The sequence below is a fragment of the Hippopotamus amphibius genome, chromosome 11 (assembly GCF_030028045.1).
Source record: "Hippopotamus amphibius kiboko isolate mHipAmp2 chromosome 11, mHipAmp2.hap2, whole genome shotgun sequence".
Classification (NCBI taxonomy): Eukaryota; Metazoa; Chordata; class Mammalia; order Artiodactyla; family Hippopotamidae; genus Hippopotamus; species Hippopotamus amphibius.
In genome coordinates, this window is record NC_080196.1 from 107,983,112 (window position 1) to 108,004,070 (window position 20,959).

At 35.4% G+C, this 20,959-nt stretch overlaps 1 protein-coding gene across 9 annotated transcripts in view; it reads right to left on the reverse strand.

Annotated features, from left to right (window-relative positions):
- The window catches only part of RTTN (rotatin), a 139,093-nt gene that overhangs the window by 62,431 nt on the left and 55,703 nt on the right, over positions 1 to 20,959 (reverse strand). For 8 of the 9 annotated variants that reach the window (XM_057700124.1, XM_057700127.1, XM_057700128.1 and 5 more), the window contains 6 exons: positions 14,312 to 14,466; positions 12,911 to 13,130; positions 6,331 to 6,459; positions 5,762 to 5,872; positions 3,948 to 4,106; positions 2,639 to 2,710 (listed from right to left, as the gene is read on the reverse strand). In XM_057700124.1, the coding sequence (XP_057556107.1) occupies positions 2,639 to 2,710; positions 3,948 to 4,106; positions 5,762 to 5,872; positions 6,331 to 6,459; positions 12,911 to 13,130; positions 14,312 to 14,466 (846 nt within the window). The remainder of the gene's footprint in view (positions 1 to 2,638; positions 2,711 to 3,947; positions 4,107 to 5,761; positions 5,873 to 6,330; positions 6,460 to 12,910; positions 13,131 to 14,311; positions 14,467 to 20,959) is intronic. The other variant, XM_057700126.1, reaches the window with a different exon arrangement.

Here is a 20,959-nt window from a genome sequence, read left to right on the forward strand (position 1 = left end):
CCTACCTAGAACCCAGATCTCTTTTCTATATTCCATTCTCCACTGAAAGCAATCAGGGCTCTTTGAGCAAATATCTGATTCCAGGGGGAGGCTGGGAAAGTCTAGAATACCTTGCTATACCAGAAAGTAAAGAAGTGATCAGAGGTTGATAAAGACATGTTAAAAGGACATTGGAGTCTTCATGAAGGAAGTCCTCCTAGTCAAATCTGAAACAAGTTGAACATCTAAATAAATGATAGAAAGAGATTATAACCCATGAAACAAAGAGTCCTTGAATCCACACTTGTATAAATAAATAAGAAAGGAAGGCTCTTCCTTACAGTAAAATGTAATAAATGTGGAAGAAATAATGGAATTAGAAAATCATCACATTTGGCAACCATTCTGTAATAACTGTCTCAGATAAGAATCACAAATGGAAGTTAAAACTAATCAAAGTTGATAAGAAATAGGTATTTTACAGTCTCAAAGCATCTCCCAGCAAAAGGAAAAAGTGTAAAATCCACAATGGAGAGAACAGACCAACCCTACCTTAACCAAGTAAGCAAGGCTAATAGCACCAGCAATGGGACAAAGAGATACCCTGTCTCCTAATGCAACACAATAAGAAGCACAAGCACTTTTGTGGCTTTTCTGCCAAAAATGCACAACCTGAATCCAATCATAAGGAAACAGACAAATCTAACTAAAGACTATTACAAAAACTAAATAGCCTATGCTCTTCAGAAATGCTAAGGTCCTAAATGTTAAAGATTAAGGAACTATTTTAGATGAAAGAAACCAAATAGACATGACAGCTATATGCAACATGTATTCCTGAACTGGATCCTAGATCCTGACTTTTTTTTTTATTATGAAGGACAGTAGTGGGACAATTGGAAAAATTTGAATACTTTCCTAATTTTGATAATTATTATGGCGATTCTGTAAGAGAATGTCCTTGTTTTTAGGAAACCCACAATTAACTGTTTGGGGAAAACAGAAGTGCATGTCTGCATCTCTCAAATAGTTCAGAAAAAAGATATGAGGTAAAGTGAAAGCAAATATGGTAAAATTATAACATTTGGGGAATGTGGGTGAAGGGAATATAAAAACTGTTATACTGTTTCCGCAATTTTCCTTTAAGTCTAATTTTTTTTCAAAATAAAACTTTAAAAAATAAAATAAAATATATGTGCCAACCTCAAAGTCCTATCACAAACATGGAAAGGAACTAAAGCATGAACAAGTCTATTTACACCATAAACTGACATCTCACTATATTATTTAAGTAATACACATGCATGAAATTACCTTTACTTTTAAATCTGTGATACCACTTTCAAGGGAAAGAACAACTTTATTTAATATCGTAAAAATTACACATAAGCTACCATTACCACACAAAGAACACTGCAGTAACGTTCTCTTGGTATGTGTTTGTCTTCCCCCACCGGCATTAAGTCTGATCATCAGTGAATCCCCAACATTTAAATACTCAACACATGGTCACAGAAATGAACTGAAACAAATGACACAGACAATCCCTATCTAACAGACTGTTGGTTGTAATCAACTCTAAACCTCCATCCTGGTTGTTAAAGTTGCAGGGATATGGATTTGTGACATGTTTTAGTCCTCAGACTCCCAGCGACAGACTCTTCCACATCCAGGAGCACTAAATCCAAGTCAGACTGGAGACAACCAGTTTACAAGACACTGGACAGCTGGGAGCACAGCACAGCTGAGGGTCCCTTGGACACTGATTCTGTTTTCCCTCCCTGAGAGAGAAATGTAGCCTTGAATGAAGAAAGACCAGTATTATTAAGGCTGCTCCTTAAAAATCACGCATATTTTCCTGTTCAAAAGTGAAAAGGAAAGACCTGTGACGCACCAGGAACCGGGCCCTACTAGGGCTGCCGGGTGCCCAGGGGAGCTCCTTGAGACCACCCACTCGCAGCACGCTCTGTATCCCCTAAAAGACAAGTGGGAATTACACTACAAAAATTAAGACCTGATTTGCAACTTTATTTACTCAGCAACATCAAGACTAACAGGATAAATGGAATGATTTGCACATTTCTACTCATTAGCAAAGACGGATGCAGCACCACTCTCTGTGGTTGGGGCTGGGAGAAACATTTTTTTTTTAAATATTAAAAATATGGTCCTGAAATATACATTCCACTTAGGAAGATTAACTAAGGTAAATGGTAAGAAATAGGCAAGGCAGTAAAGGTAATATATGAGAAAGACCTAATTTAATGGTATAGACATTAAACGCTAGTATCTTCAGAGAAGAGGAAGATTGAGAAGGATTATAGCAGGCAATGAGAGCCCACTGCAATGAGAAGCCCATGCACCGCAACCAAGGGTAGCCCCCATTCACCACAACTAGTGAAAGCCCGCATGCAACAACAAAAACCCAACTCAGCCAATAAATAAATAAATATTAAAATTATTTTTAATACCACAGAGAAGTTGTAAATATGATCAAGCATAAAAAAATGTCTGCATTCTCTTTTAAGAGATTCTGTTGGCTTGAATAAAGTTTCATCACTAAGGAAATGTATACATATATAAATATATATATGCTGAAACTTTACTACCAATTAATCTCAAATATCTACTAAGTTGTTCATTGTTTAAAGTCACCTACCTGCCAAGTATAATCCTTTATAATTACTGAAGGCATTGGAATCACAAGGAGATTCTGAAAAATAAATGCAGCCTGAAATTAAAGGAAAAAAATGTCAATACTGCCATCTTGTTGTCATGTCTGAAATAACCAATATATTATAATTTAATAACAAAAAAGCATATCCCTGGTCAGCTGCACACAGAGAGGTCATTATGAGAACTCCCCACTGCCCTTCCTGTCAGGTGATGACATAGTAGTGGGGGAAACTACTTCACCAGGAAAGATATTTTTTCCTATTTCAGAATTTTGTCTTTCCAAAAAATGATCTATCAAACACAAACTGTTCTGGTAGCATTTAGGAAATATACTTCATGTTTCTATTATCTTCTTACAGATCACACACACACCTCTCTCCCCCTCTCTTTCTTCTCTCATTCGAGCTCCTCTCAATAAAAAATTGCTAACTAGAAATACTAGCCACAAATGTCCAACTTAAGCTCCTAGGTCCTGAAGACGGTCAAATTAAATAATTATACTAACAGGAACACTGATGATCTATTTAGTGAAGGACTGTGATATAACGGGAGAATAACCAGAGTAACAGAGGGGATCCGAAGGGAGTGAAATTTCCAATCATCTTAACCGGAAGCCAAGAGATAACCTTTAAAGTTGGTAAATCAAGAGAAAGCTACAAGTTTAAGCATTACTATTAAAAAACAAATAACAATAAGACTATAGCCTTTGGATTTTGGAACTGGAAACTGGCTAATGGTGGGCCCAGGAGCTGTCGTTTCTTTCCAAGCCTCTCAGCACTATTTGATTACTGTTCTTAAAACGGTCTGCATCAGTCATCACTTTTATAAAAGCAGCAATAAAAAAAATCACAAACTATTTAGAAAGAAATAAAATAGCATCTACATTTCCTCTTACATTTTGTATGATAAATACTACAGAGTATTTTGGCAGCCCCTTATCTTAAGTAAAGCTATTTATAAACTTAAACACTGAGAATATAAAAGTAATTTTTTTCCCTGTAAACTACTTCTCAACGTGTAATAAAATAGAATAGTCCATATTAAAATACACTGAATTCTGCTTTGATCTCTCAGAGTAAAGGACTCCTGTTTTTACTGGGAATCAATACCATTTTGTTCTTTACAACCATTTCATTTGGGTTTTCCGCAGGCAGAAGAGACATTGGTCAGTGGTCAGCCCACCGTGTTGAGCAGGGAGTACAGTTTATAAGAACTTTCACAACAGATTTGTGATAGTTGTGGAAAAAGGGAAGGAGAGATAAAGGGAGGAGGAACTAAGCAGACAGGCCTACCTCCCGGCGCACCATGCTGCATTCCGACTGGTCCAGAAGAATGTTCACCACTGTGCCCCAGAGCCCACCAGAAATGTTTTGACAACTGTTTGCCAAAGCCACACAGCCAGTTTCAACAGTGGTGAGTGCCGATCCTAACCCCAATGAAGTGAACCTCACCTGTTCAAATTAGGGTAAACATTCTGAAATCACAGAACCCGATTTCACAACGTGAATTCTTAATTTTTCTAGTACACAAAATATCACATTGTCTTGACAATCCTAAATTATGAGACACAAAGAATACTGTCTTGTAAGTTTATGAATGAATAAAGATCCTACTCCATGATTTAATAAAGTAATAATATAGATAATAAAAGCTAAGTAAAAGCAAATATCACAAAAAGTCAAAACCAGATACAAATAAGAAGACTGAAAATTATAGTTCAAAAGCCTTTTTCTAGGAAAAGTATAAGGTGATTCTTGTTTATTTCTCATTTTTAAGAAGATACAATAATTTTCTTCCTCCTTCCTTGATTTCTCAGTGTTTCCTTCAAACAAATGGGTTTTAACTTCTTTGAAACTTATTTTCAAAAAGAAGTAACTGAATTATCTTTTTATAAGGCACTTATTTTCCCCAAAATTATTTTAAAAGGAATATGTTTCAAATAAGGTTGCTTTGGTGTAATATGTTTGTCATAGTACCCCTGCTGCTCAAGCTACGTATTTTGGTGAACTTCTGAATTCTGATTTCAAAATAGTTTCACTGATAACTACAGGTTAACAAAAAGCAATGCAGTCATAACACAGTCAAGCAACAAGTCCAAATTCAATGTGGCTAAAGAATGCGCCTCTAGCTGTTGATATACCATTGAATATATTAGATACTCAAAAATTTGCTCAGAGAGTAGATGTTATGGTAAGTGTTCTAATCACAAAAAACCAACAGTAAAGAGGACAGAAGGTCAAGGATATGTTTATGGCACTGAATCTGGTAACGTGTATTTCAGGGGTGTATACTTATTTCCAAATTCATGAAACTGTACACATCAAATACGTACAGCTTTTTGTATGTCAATCACACCTCAATGAAGTGGTTGAAAAAAATCAGATCAGTAGACAAACGGCTAAAACTGGAAAATTCATTAATATAAAATGTTGCACTGTAATGATACTATCCTATTAAATGACACTCAAATGTCACTTGGCTGCTATCCTTCTAAACTGTTCAAAAATGGCTGGACTTTTCCAATTATTTATCTCTGTTCTTTATAAAATTGATAGAGTCTATAACACGTCCTTTCTTACTATTTTTAATCTGTACTCTGAATTTGACTGAATGGGGGTGCCATGAACTGAATTATGTACCCCCAAAATTCAGATGTTGAAGCCCTAACTCCCAATGTGTTTGAGGATAGGGTTTTTAGGACATAATTAAGGTTAAGTGAGGCCATAAGGATTGGGACCTGATCTGATAGGATTGGTGGCTTTGTAAGAAAAGGAGGAGAGAAAAGGTCATATGAGCATGCAGTGAAAAGGGAGCCATCTGAAAGCCGAAAAGAGTCCTCACCAAACCTGACCATGTGGGTGGACACCCTGATCTTCAACTTCCAGCCTCCAGACGTGTGAAAAAATAAATGTCTTTGCTCAAGCCACCCAGTCTATGGTGTTTTATCATGCAGCCCAAACTGACCAAGACGGGGGTAAATGTACCTTAAGGTATAGTCACTAAAATAACCTCATTTTGGAAAATATGAACATGTATATGCATATATGTTTTGTTTCATTTGTTCTTTAATCTACACATAAAGGACTCGATCTTCTTTCACACTGACCTCTGGGTCTCGGTCAACCCACAACGGAATCAACCAAGCCAATCCCTGCTGCGTGGGAGCATGTTCTTCACTGTGACTACCCAAAGGCAAGAACCAAAGTGACATCCACTCCTAGAATGAAAAAAAGGGAACAGAAACACATCAGGTAAGTTCCCAAGGATAAAGCAAAGTTTAAAATAACTGAATTTTTAAAAATCAAAACAAAGTAAAAATAAGCTTGACTTGGTTTTAATTCATTATTTAGCCAACACAAGGCAAACAAAAATCTCAGCTTCTCCTTAAAAAGTTATACATGACAATTTTTCTTCAGAACAATTATTTTCCCCTTGATTTAGACAAAACATAGTTCTGTAGAGCATGGAGATTTCGATCAAAATAAAATAAAATTCAGGTTTGTGTAATATACAGCTTCTAAGAAAGATCTTGGTTAAAAAACATTTTTTGTCTCCTAGAAAAGAGAAATCAAAAGACATTTTCCTAGAGTAAACATATAGGCTGGAAACATGTTAGACACAGCACATTCCTTTTCTAGCAACTGTGGGAAGACACGCAGCTTTGAGCTCCCTCACCGAGCTCTGGGCCTGGGCCATCATCTCGTGGGATAAGTGAAGCAAGCAGAGAACTGTGCTCTTCGTGACACCTTTTCCCATGAAGGACATAGCATTTCCTCCACGCTCCACATAAAAAGAAGTAATGACCTGAAAAACAAACGCAAACAATTTTGTGGCAGCTTTACTCTTAGTGGCTAAATATATACCTTTCTATTGACTTGTTTGAATTGAATCCCAACCACATAAAGTATATTATAATATTCTTAGTTCATACATTTAAAAATGGTTAAGAAGGTAAATTTTATGTTATGTGTATTTCACCACAATTAAAACAAACATTCTTAGTTTAAATTTTTTTTCCTTTGGAATTTGTACAATGTGTGGTATCCTCCAAGGAGATTTTGTCATTTAAAATATGCTCGTAACATTTTTCAAATGTTATAGTATCCTTTAAGTAAAAGAATTCATTTTATAAGTACCTTGTTGAAAAATATACTTAGAAATTGCTAGCTATATAAGACTTACTAACTACCAGAGTTAGGCTACGTTTTTGAGAATTATGGTTTAAATATAAACGTTTCTCCATTTGTAAGTGATCTTAGATTTCTTTTTTTAAAGATATATTTATTTATTTATTTATTATTTTTTGGCTGCATTGTGTCTTCGTTGCTGCACACGGGCTTTCTCTAGTTGCAGCGAGCGGGGTCTACTCTTCATTGTGGTGCACGGGTTCCTCACTGTGGTGGCTTCTCTTGTTGCGGAGCATGGGCTCCAGGCATGTGGGCTTCAGTAGTTGCAGCACGTGGGCTCAATAGTTGTGGCTCACGAGCTCTAGAGCACAGGCTCAATAGTTGTGGCGCACAGGCTTAGTTGCTTCGCAGCCTGTGGGATCTTCCCGGAGCAGAGATTGAACCCATGTCCCCTGCACTGGCAGGAGGATTCTTAACCACTGTGCCACCTAGGAAGTCCCGAAGTGATCTTAGATTTCTAGTCCATATTTAGGTGTATATTATTTAAATCATTGGCTGTCAACTTTTTCTCTCCCACACATCTGAGGACTTTTTAACACGTTCCCATCAGTAACAACAAAAGAAATGTTTCGTATCTGAAGCTATATGTCCTTATCTGAGAATCTAGATCAGAATGAACGTAGGGAGTTAGGGGACAGCAGTTTGAGAAGAAGTCCTTCCAAATGATTTAGAAAATCCTTTAAAATATGTGACAAACTCTTCTGGAACACTTCTGTGTAAATCATATATGGTCCCCCATATAGGGGTTCAATAAATATGTTGACACTGAATAACAAGAATCTTTACAGCTTTCAACTCAAATAAAAACTTCAAAGTGACAAAAGATCACTTTATAATTCACAAGATTTTAATAAAAAAAAGAATGCTAACTATATTTAGGCACCAATACATTATGAAGGAAAAACCTGTAAGTCAAAGCAATCAAAGCCACTTGTTATCTAATACAACAGAAAGTATTTCAATTCATCCACCCAAGGACTCAATGCTTTTATTCAGCACAATAAGCCAAATTTTGTCTTATAACAGAGACTACTTTTTAGTTTGGATTCCTTTTAGCTCATGCAGCAAAGAAGATTAGTTTTAAAAAAGTGGGCACAAATATAAATCATGTTAGGCAAAGCTTATTCAACAAAAGTAATTTATTCATAAGATACCTTAAAGATTTTGACTTAAATTAGAATTTTCATAAACCAAATAATTGTATAGTATGTGTGAAAATGAAACAAGTTTGTCCAGGCATTAACAACTACAGGTGACTGCTACATAAGCTCTGCTCTACTATTCTTTCTGCTCAGTATATGTCTAAGTTTTTTCATAATTAAAACTTTAAAACTTTATGGGACTCCTTTAGAAGTAAGAAATTTGAATTAATAAGTCTTTATTATCTTCCTATAAGTCACTGGAGAGAGCTACATTATCATGGTTTTAGTTTTAGCTTATAAGGGACAAGTCAAGAACTTTGATATTATCTCCTTTTAACTTGACTTACTGTCAGATCCCTGGAATTATACTTTCTATATAATTTTTAAGGATTTAATTATCATAGTTTATTCACCTACCATAAGAAATCATGCTTAGTCTAAAAGTCTCATTTGTCAACCCCAAAAGGGAAATACTTGCATTCGAATTTCACCATGCAAAAACAAAATACCTAATAATGAATTATAGCTCCCATCTGAAAAGGAATCAGCTTTAATTAGTGAGAAACTATGAAGCAAATCATTTGGACCAACAATGACTGTTTCAATGTCCATTCATATAAGCATCACTTTACTCTCTAAAAGTTCAATTTAGTCAGTAGTGAAAGTAAAAGTAGTCAGAAGGACCCAAGTAAGGTTAAATAGGACTCCGACACAATTTCTAACAAAAGTGACAGGTTTTTTTGTATTATTTTCCTGTCACTTAATGTAAAGACAAAGATTTTCTTCCTAAGATGTTGTATGCAGCATAAAATGTACTCCTGTTTATACCAAATCAAGATTTTTGAATCAAGTTTTCATAACTATGAAATATTATGAAACAAGCATCATACTTCTTATCTATTCCTTAGCTAACGAACTGTGATTTTTATTACCTCAAAAAACCTGAGCTTAGAATTGTCTTTTAAAAGCTTATTTTAATTTCAGGTATTTGAAACACAGGTGTGATCTGAAGTCTCTCCTGTTACACAATTTTACAAACAAAAGTACTTCTGATGGTTTCTAAATATAAACAACGTAACACTTCTTCAATTAAGTAGCAGGTCCTCACATATCCCTGATCTGAAACAGACAAAAGTCACTTAATAGAGGAGATGTGTTCTAAAAGGTTTATTAATGGAGTATTTACAAACCACATTACAAATAATGCTATAAATTAGGTACTGAAGTATACAAAATGCACTGGAGGAGCTGACTGTTTAAAAAACATTATGGTAAGTTTTTAGCTAATATATCTGTTCTAAAAATTCATATATTTCTGATCATGGACACCTTGAAGCATGAGATAACTAGTTAATATACTGACAGTTCGCTCTTTTTCAGTATTCACAATTATTCAAGATAACATTATTTCATTAAAGTGACTACACTAAAATTCATATTAAATTTTATAGTACAGCTGAGAGTATTTAGAGTTTTGAAATATTTTTTTAAAAAACAAGATATACTTTTGGAAACAAATCCTAGATAATATCATCTGAAACATGATTTACAGGTGAATATATAAGTATCACCTAAAGCAAGATTTAATAACGAAAATACAAAAATTAAACACACATCATTTACATTCATTTAGTCATAGTTCCCATTATGTCAAACTTTATTCTAATTTTAAAATCATAGGTAAGATACAACTAAGCTATTCACTATCGGTCTACCATGTACGAATCCCTGTGCTAGGCTCATGGGGAGCTAGGGGTAGTGGACATGGTCCACAGATGCTCCTCACAAGCTCACAGTCCAACAGATCAAAGCATAAAGCAAACTAAAAGTACAGTGTACATAGAAACCGCTTCAGGCACGTAGCCTGTAGAAGAGATGGGTCAGTTCAGGCAATACTCATTGAGGGACTATGTCTGAAAGAATAAGAGAAGGCTTATTAAAAGAAGGTAAATGAACAAGTAAGATCTTAAACGTTGTGCAGAGACTGTCACCCAAAAAGAGAAGAAACTGTTTGAAAAAAATAGACTTTTTAAGTATGCTTTATTTAATGGGAAGAGCCAAATATAACTGAAACTTCGAGATGTGGGGAAAATTTTTAATGGAGATAAGACTCAAAATGCAAGATTATAATGACCCTTATGCATTTGAAAAAGGAGATCTGAAGTGAAAGATTTCTGTTTTGAAGATGATATGCTGGTCTTAGAGACCAGTGGCAAGTAGGAACGCGCAGCATGAAAAGGAATAGGAAGTTACAGACACAATTTGATCAAGACATTCCATGTCTAGGACGCCCATCACTTGTGATCAGTGTACTCATCTTCCAAACCTCTCCCTACACCATCTCCTCCAGGAGCCTTTCCTGAGTTCCTGACAGTTAAAGATGCCAACCTCTGACCTTCCCTGAACCTTTCAAGGCAAGCAATGCTGACAGATTTGGTCACTAAGGAAACAATGAGCCCTTTATAGACTCAGACAGTTTATTACTTACATAAAAAGCATAAGCAAAAGTAGGCAAAGGTGCCAGCTCCCAGTGTCCCTGTTACATGGTGACACTGAAACAAAGGAGCCAGATGCCAGCAGTGCAGCGGCAGAGCACTCTTGCTGAGGAGCTCAGGCCAAGCTGCAGCTGAGCCATCTAAAGCCTGCTGTAGTACCCCAAGGGCACGAGGCAGAAAGCCCCTGGGCATCAGAACCCAGGAAGCGATAAAAACAGGCCGGGGACAGGCTTCCTACGAGAGAGTGAAGCGAAGGAGCAACGGCCTCATAGCAGATCCTTACAGGCTTCTATCTCATGTTGCAGAAGGGTCACAGGAAGTTCTGCCAAAGCTTAGATCCGCTGCAGCTAAGCCCCACCTATGCGGCCCACATGCACGCACACAAGGCTGCCAGAGCACCTTGGCGAAGCTGCTCTCCTACAGAAACACATTACTGCTCTATTCACTGCATCATTCTTAAAATATACTGGGCTAAATGATGATGAAAACATGGCATATCCGAATGCATGAAATAAAGTTAAGGCCAGGCTTGGAAGGTGATTAGAGTTAAAAATATATCTTTGAGGAAAAAAAAAATCAAAGAAATAAGGCTCTACCTTAAAAAATAGAAATGAGGCATAAATTAAGCCAAAATAAGAAGGAAACAAATACAGGAAGAAATTAATCAAAGAGGGAAAAAAACATTAAAGAGGGGATCAACAAAGCCAAGGATTCATTCTTTGAAAAGATTAATAAAACATACAAACCACTAGTAAGCCCAATCGACAAAACTGGAGAGGAGGAAAAATCAATGTCTGAAATGAAATGGGACCTCACCACAGATCTGACAGATATTTTAAAAATAAGATGATCTGATGAACAATTTTAGGGCAATGAATTTGAAAATTCAGATAAAATTCCAGTAAAACATAGCTTACTAAGATTGACACACAAAAAATAGGAAATCTAAGTAGTTCCAGATCTACTTTAAAAATTCATCTATAATCTTCCCAAAAAGAAAACTCCAGTCCCAGGTTGCTTTACCGTCAATTTAACATTTAAGGAAGAAATAACACCAATTCAAATCAACTATTCCAAAGAAAAAAAGATAAAGTTATATAAAGAAAAAGAGAAAATCATATAAGGATGGACTTATGTTGATATTAAAATCTGACAAAATTTTATGAGAAAGAAGATAGACACAGTAATTCTAGAAACTTTTTTGCCTATGAAAACAGATAGAATAATTCTAAAAACGTTAACAAACTAAATCTGTTTATATATAAACAGAAGGATACATTACAAACTAGTTGAAATTTTTCCATATATGTAAGGTTGTTTAATGTTTTTAAATCAACCAATGTAATCTATCACCTTATGGAATACAGAAAAAAATCATATGATTATCTTAAAAGACATAGAAAAAGCAATATACATTTATGATCAAAAAAATTCTTAGCAAAGTAAGACTAGAAGAAAATCTCCTTAATCTGACTTTTCTTTAATTAATTGAAAAAAGACTACCAAAAACAGCTTACTAAAAGATGAAACATTAAAGGCTTTTCTTTTGTCTGGAAACAAGGACTGCTGGGTACACAATTAACATATAAAAACTAAATATACTTCGATAAATCAGCAGTAGTTAGAAAATAAAATTTCACAGAAGATATAATATACTCATTTTCAACACAAAACAAGAATGTGCACAGCGGCAGTATCCAAAATTGCCCTAAACTGGAAGAAAAAGAGAAGCAAATTGTCCTGCAACACTGCAGTAGAGAGAATACTGCACAAAAATGAAATAAAACTCCACCTACAGGAAGCAAAATGAGTAACTCTCATAAGCATAATGTTAAAAAGAAATATAATTCCATTAACAAAATCAAGAGAATCAGAAATTATTGTACATATGGACACACAATTAAGTGGTAAAACCATCAAGAAATGCAAAGAAGTTATTACCATAAAAATCAAAATAACAACTACCTTCTGGGGAGGAGTAGAGACTGGAAGTGGGTATGAAGAAAGCTGCCAGGGTGCTGGCTACTCTCTCTATTCTGGGATCGATGTGGTAACGTGTGTTCATTACGTGATCATCGATGAACTATGTATTGATGTTTTGTGTATTTTCTGCATTATGTTGTATTTCACAACAAAAGGGTTAATAAACACAAATAAACAAGTTACCCAAATAAAGGGGCTTAAGTGTAAGCCTTACTTTTCTTGAAAGTGAGTGTATTCGCAATAGTAATCTTACTTACATATTTGCTAATAAAAGTCATTAAAACATTTAACCACCATGAGCCATGAACTCATCACCATTACACACAGTAACACATACAACGCTCCCGGTACTGTGCCTGCTACACCCTGAGCGCTCAGTGAAGAGTACACAGCTACTATTTGGGGGGTTTATCATTGCTGTTTATAGTTACTGGCTATTTTTACTTACTTCGAGGAGACCCGACAAGTACTTCACACAGATTTCGAGTGGCTTTGTGAGAGGAGAGTGTGAGCTCCACCCCGGAAAGGCTGTGAGGTGGGCCATCCCTCGTAAGGTCCTCTCGAGGGAAGGCAGGCCATAGAAGTGAGGAGCGTCCGTGACTCTCAGACACTGGAGCAGTTTCAGAGCCAACTGCGTTTGGAAAACATAAAAAAGTTCCAAGCATTTCCTGTGTATGTAAAGGAGGGAAAAAAATCAACCGCAGAACAAATGTAACTGGCTCAATGGGCTTTCTTTTTGGTGGTGGACAGTTACTAACAACTTCGCATATCAAAAAAGTATGAACTACTGGAAATGGCAGAAAACACTCCCTCTTAAAACAAGACTTTTCAAGAAAAACACAGTTAATATACCATCCAGAGTATACGATGTAAAAGCAAGTAACAATTACATTGAAAAATGCATAAATGGGTATCAGTATTGCCAACCAATAATGAAATTAAAAGTTAGCAGAGTTACCACGTGAGCCAGCAATTCCAGCCCTAGGTATATACTCAAGAACTGAAAACATATGTCCACAAAGAAATCTGTATATGAACGTTTGTAACATCACTCTTCACGACAGTGAAGGGTAGAAACACCTCAAACGTCCCCCAACAGATGAATGGACAAGCAAGACATGGCCTCTCCACACAGGGACTATTCCTCAGTCACTGTCTCCCACTACAACAGGGATGGACCTTGAAAACATGATGTTAAATGAAAAAAGCCAGACACAAAAGGTCACATATTGTTTCACTCCATTTCTATGAAATGTCCAGAATACACTGATTCATAGAGAGAGAGGGACTGCTGGTTACCAGGGGCTTGGGTAACAGGCAAATGAGGAGAGACTGCTTAATGGGTATGAAGTTTCTTCTGGAGGTAATGAAAACGTTCTGAAATTAAACAGTGATAGTTGCATAACACTGTATATATACCAAAACCCACTCAACTGTACACTTTAAAATGGTTAAAATTGTGCATTTAAAAATTTTTAAGTCTGAGCTACAGATACACATTTGAAAATCATCAATGCAAAAATAGGTGAAATGGGTATGACTGCTCAGGCAGGTGTGTAGAAAATTAAGAAAGAACTAAGAACTAAACCTAGATACAACAAAATACTCTGTGTGTGTGTGTGTGTGTGTGTGTGTGTGTGTATGTGCGTGTGGGTGTGTCTGTGTGTAGAAAATTACAATCAGGCTATATCAGGAACTGAACTGAAATAAAAACAAACCGCCACAAATGATTTTTACTGATGTCTTTTCTCCTCTTAATATGAAACAAGTGAAAAGTAAGATTCCGGAAATCAAAAGAAAACTAGGTTCTGTATAAATGTCCCCAAGCCTCCAATGATACAAATGGTACCTGTCAGTAACTGGCATGAAACTGAGCAGCAAGGTACTGAAAAGAGCGATCAGTTCTTTCTGGAGTTGCTGCCTGACAGCAGTGCGGATGTCATCGCTTTCCTCTCGTGCCTGGGACTCTGTCAGAACCAGCAGGTCCAATAGTGGATTTGGACTCTAAAAGGTGAAATTTATAAAACAGATATTTACCCTCTAATTGAGCTATATGTTGTTTCCCACAAAAGTTTTTTTGGCTAATCATGTTCTGGAGTAACTAAGTTATAGCGCCTAACACATCTGTGCGCGTGAGATGTTCTCAACTCAAAAGGTGCTTCATATGTTACTTCAAGAAAACGGAAGCATATTCATTACAGGAGACTGAGGAAAATACAGAGGAGTACAATGAGGAAAACAAAAACCACCCATAATCACACCTCACAGAGACAGCTGCTATTAGTACACTGGTACATACTACTCTCTTTATAATTCTCTGTTTTTAACACAATTGAGATCAAGTGAAAAAAATCTATTGTGGCTATTTTTATAAACAATGTTATTATCAATATTTCTTCAAAAATATTATTTTAGTATCTGACTGTTATTCAACCATAAGGATTTACCACAACTACTGGATAATGAGTGATATCTAATCTCACTGAGCTGCAGTGGTGTGTTCAACTCTGATTATATCCTATGTATGAATCCTAAGCAATGAAATCACTAAATCAAAACACTATAATAGTTTTAATGCTTTCAGTGTACACTGCCAAATTGTCCTTGCAAAAGGTGTACCTGTACCTATGACGAAGGTCCACAGCATCCAAGCCAATGTTGAGTATTATTACTGTTGTAATCTTTGCCAACTTGGTAGGCTGATAAACAAAGAAAACTCATACTCGTCAAATTTTAACCTGTTTTCCAACTTAAAAAAAATATATAGCTAAAGAAATGTAATAGATGATTTCTAATAATATTGAGAGAGCAGAAAATGTTACATTAACCAACAGCATTAAAGATAGATGGAATATTTATAAATCACCTATAATGTCATAGGCACTGTGCTAAAAAAAAAAAGAGAGAGAGAAAGAAAATAAGATTTTATTTAACTTTTGGGTTAAACTAGATTTGCATTTTCATGTTTAAAAATGGGCAAAAAGAGGTTCATGAAAAGGGTAGGTAACTTTTTCAAAGTCATATGAATGAGCAGAACAAGAATTCAACCTCAGGGCCATCTTACTTCAGAGCTAGTTAACATTCCATCCCCAGCATATGTCACATCAATAGTGCATATTAAAAACATATAAAAAAAGATAAAATCAAAATGTAATTACTGTTGTCATGACATACTTCAACTAAAGAACTCAATTCAAAAATAACTACATTCTTTTTAAGGAAAAGAAATTTTTTTCAATGGGAAGAAAATTCCAAGTTGTTTATATTATGTAGTATGTAGAGTATACTTCAACACAGAATTAAAAATAATCTGATTGAGAGCTCTCGGAAAATACTGAGGAGAGATGTTTTGCCTTTAACTTACTTAACTATGTTTCACACCCAAGCAACATTTTTTTTCAGCTTTTCCTTTCATCTTGAACAACAAGCACCTCATTTGATTCAAGTAAAATTACATAAAATATAACTATAACTTCTAAGATTTATACATGAAAAACAATCAAGACATATTTAATAAAATCACAGAAATAAATATATATTCTATAGTATTCTTAGTCCCAAATAACCAAAGGCTGACTTATACCCACACTTCCGCCAAATCCCATAAATACTGACTAAACAAACGAGCTGTTTTTAATACAAACCCCATCCTGGTAAAATGTAATTTTACCATCAGTAATTATTAATTCTGATATACATATAAAAATTAAGTAGAAATTACTAACATATTAATATATTGAAGCAGTATGTAAATATATACCTAGAACTAAGACTCTTCCAAAGAATCTCATCCTATTAATAACTTACTTCTGCTGGTAAACTGCTGAGGCTTTTTCCCTTTATAACATATCTTGGATTTACATGTTAACACTAAGATTCAGTGAACCTCAGCAACATCACTTCTAAAATATGGAATTTATTACCATTCCTCAAGTACAAGAGAAAAATAGATGTCTCTATTGATCTCAAGTACTTAATTATTTCTGAAGGTTTTGTCTTTAGACATTAGTATTCAATCCCAATTTTAAACCAACTACGTGGGACATTATTTCGTCAGTGCTGATCTCCGAAAGGCAACAATGTCTGCAATGGTGGCTCATTTTCTTTACCCACACAGTTACCACTCATCACATCCAATTTTCCATCCATCAGCAACCTACAAAAGTAGGATGTACAAGGCCCTCCGTGGACTCTGAGTGCACATGAGCCTGTGAAAGTCCGACAACAGAGAGATGTGTGCCATGTTGTTCTGAATCTTGTCCCCCGCCAAAAAAGTATGGCCCCCACTTTTATAAACTTCCATCAACAACTCATTCTAAAAAGAAATGCACTCAAATTCAGCACTTCTCAGTTATTTTATATACTAACAAAATATCAATATGTTAAAATATAAATTAGTGGTACAAAAAATTCCTTAAGTATGTAAAATGTTTGTAATAAATGAATGTTTTGATAAAACATGTAGACAAAATTTTCATAAGAGAAAGTTTCTATATCTTCCCTTGGTTAGCTGATTTTTCTTTATATATCTTATCTACACTCTTCTGCTTGATCAAGTATTCATTTCTGTCTAATTTTGTTTTTGCCACCATCACTTTTGCACATCTTCATATGTTATGTCCATACATTCAAGTCATTTCCTTTCGAAATGTTATTTTACTGACCTTCTTAAACCAATACTCACTTATTTTACCCACTTCAGACAATAAACTTTAAAAGTCACCCTCTGACTTTCTATTTTCAGGCTTTCTTTATTTTGACCATTGGTCGTTACATAATACGTAATAATTTAATCCTCTTAGTATGATATTTAGAAAGTAAACTCTCCCGATAGTGGATGCTTAAGTCCAGTTTGTTCAACCTTAAAAGTATTACTATTATTTATTACACTAGTGACGATAATATATGAAGAGACAAGGTAAAAGCTTTCCAAAGACAGCCTTGATACCATACAAAGTCAAATAAACTCATTATACCAAAAATCCTTTTCTAAAATTGCATTAATTGACCCACCTCCTAGAGTAATGCAAATAAAGATAAAAATAAACAAGTGGGACCTGGGAGGAAAGCCAGGGCGGGGGTGGCTGGGCTGGGATGAATTGGGAGATTGGGATTGCCACATATACATTACTAATAAGAAAAAAAAATCAAATTGTACATTTTAAATATGTGCAGTTTATTGTATGTCTAAATAAAATAAATCTGACTCTAAGGGGAAAAAAAAGAAAAACAAACAAAAAAACAAAAAACAACAACAAAAAAAAGTGGGATCTAATGAAACTTAAAAGCCTTTGCACAGCAAAGGAAACTACAAACAAGATGAAAAAACAACCCTCAGAATGGGAGACAATATTTGCAAATGAATCAACAGACAAAAGATTAATCTCCAAAATATATAAACAGTTCATCCAGGTCAATATCAAAAAAACAAACCCAATCAAAAAATGGGCAGAAGACCTAAATAGGCATTTCTCCAAAGAAGACATACAGATGGCCAAGAGGCACATGAAAAGCTGCTCAACATCACTAATTATTAAAGAAATGCAAATCAAAACTACAATGAGGTATCACCTCACCGGTGAGAATGGGCATCATCAGAAAATCTACAAACAATAAATGGTGGAGAGGGTATGGAGAAAAGGGAACCCTCTTGCACTGCTGGTGAGAATTTAAATTGATACAGCCACTATGGAGAACAGTATGAAGGTCCCTTAAACAACTAAAACTAGGGGACTTCCTAGGTGGCGCAGTGGGTAAGAATCCACCTGCCAATGCAGGGGACATGGGTTCGATCCCTGCCCCAGGAAGATCCCACATGCCACGGAGCAACTAAGCCCGTGCGCCACAACTATTGAGCCTGCGCTCTAGAGCCCGTGAGCCACAACTATTGAGCCCATGTGCTGCAACTACTGAAGCCCACACACCTAGAGTCCGTGCTCCGCAATGAGAGGCAACTGCAATGAGAAGCCCGAGCACCACAACGAAGAGTAGCCCCTGCTCGCCACAACTAGAGAAAGCCCGAGTGCAGCAACGAAGACCCAACGCAGCCAATAAAATAAATAAATAAATAAATAAATTTATTTAAAAAAACCTAAAACTAGAATTACCATATGACCTAGCCATCCCACTCCGGGGCATATACCCAGAGAAAACCATATTTCAAAAAGACACATGCACCCCAGTGTTCACTGCAGCCCTATTTACAATAGCCAGGACATGGACGCAACCTAAATGTCCATCAATAGATGAACAGATAAAAAAAATGTGGTACATATATACAATGGAATATTACTCAGCCATAAAAAGGAATGAAATTGGGTCATTTGTAGAGACATGGATGGACCTACAGACTGTCACACAGAGTGATGTAGTCAGAAAAGCAAATATCATATATTAATGCGTATATGCGGAATCTAGAAAAATGGTACAGATCAACCAGTTTGCAAGGCAGAAATAGAGACACATGTAGAGAACAAACATATGGACACCAAGAGGGTAAAGTGGGGGTGGGCTGGGATGGGATGAATTGGGAGATTGGGATTGCCATATGTATACATTACTAATAAAAAAAAATCAAATTGTATAAATACATGCAGTTTTTATGTCAAAAAAATTTTTTTAAATAAAACTGCATTAAAATTACAGTACAATCATCTAGAGTCCTATAGAAATTTCATTTTAATTTCAAAACTATCAATAAATTATGCAACATATATCGGCACTCATACTACAAAATTTATAATCATTTAAATGTAGAGTTTTAACTAACACAATTTAGGTAAGTATATTTTAATCTTTCTATTGTTATATATACTATTTACAGTCATATGCAAACATTCACCTATTGCACAAATTTTCAAGAAAATATTCTAAAACTAAAGCCCACCATATATCTGTTATTTTCACAAACAAAGCAACTACAGCTCCCATAGTACAAGAACTCTAACCGAAGAAGGAGGCTGTTTTAGAGGTTATTCCTTTTTTAAAATGAGTAAAAAGATTATGAAGTTATAAAAAATGTATAGATAAAAAATCAATTTATCAAAGAACTCATTCAGAGGAAAAGCTTCACAGAAATTATTTTAATAATATTTTAATGTCTAATCTCTAAAATATTTAAGCAGGCCTAAAAGCTGAAAGAACTAGGACAATAGGTTTTCCTCTTTGCTTTATTAAAAATATTTAGGAAAAAAACTGTCTTTGAACACTGCCTTAATTTTTTTAATAATTAAAAGACAAGAGAAAATCAAAGTAGATATGGTACTGTGAAATCATCCTTGGGAAAGTAATAGAAGAGCAAACTTTACTGAACAATAAATCTATGTACTCTGGAATTCCAACCATCTTATTAAGGACTCAAAACTTATAATTTAAGGAAATTAGTATGTTGTCTCTCATTTGTGTGATAAATAATTTTCTCAGTTTATCCTGTCTTTTTAACTATGCTTAAGGTATTTCTTGCCATACATACGGAAGCCAATAAAATTCACATGCAAATGCCCTCCTATTGGACAAATATTTTGTCATAAGTTTCAAAAATGAAAATAAAGTTAATCTGAAAGAAGTGAAATGGCCAGAGAAAAATATAAAAAATAAATTACATTAAGGAAAAATTTGCTATGATAATTTTAAAATGTAGTTCTTTAGAAAAGTATACATATAGCAAAGGAACATAATACAAAGTTCAATCAAAGAGTCATGCACATACAGGAAATCAATTTATGGTTTTTAAAAAACGGTGCCAATTCAAATCAGGGATAGACATAATATGAGAAAATTGCTAACCATTAAAAAAAATAATCTACACCATAAGAAATTCCAGATGAATAAAGATGTAAACAAAACCTTAAAAAGTATGAAAGAAAACATGAGAGTGTTTTCTCAAAACGCTGGAGAATAGAAGACCTTTCCAAGAAGATACATAATTTAGAAACTATTATAACATCTATAAATCTGGCTAAACAAAAATAACACAGCAGCGAATACAAGTAACATAATCTGTCCTCACGGAGGCTACATGCTAGCTGGGTGGGGTGGGGTAGAAAGAAAATGAACAAAGATATTCTGCAGGGGGGAGCAAGAAGTACAATGAAGAAACACAAAACAGGATAAGAAGGCGCAGAGAGTCAGGCACAGAAATGCCGCACTGTGATGCTAATGACGACTAACCTCTGAACAGAGTGAGGGCTCCGCTGCACAGACATCTAGGGAAGAGCACTCCAGCCAGAGAGAAAAAGAAATGCAGGGGCACTCAGGGAGCTATGAGTGCCACGTCTGGTAAACAACCAGAGGCCAGTGTGGCTGGAACAGAGTGAGTGGAGTACAGTGGTAGGAGAGAAGGTCAGAAAGACACTCAGAATCAAGCTCAAATAGAGCCTCGTAGCCTATGGAGTTTCATCTGAACGAGAGGAAGCTGGTGGAGGGTTTTGAGCAGAACAGGGACATGATGTGACTTAAGTTTAAGATCACTGCAACAGTTGTCTTGAGAACCACAGGC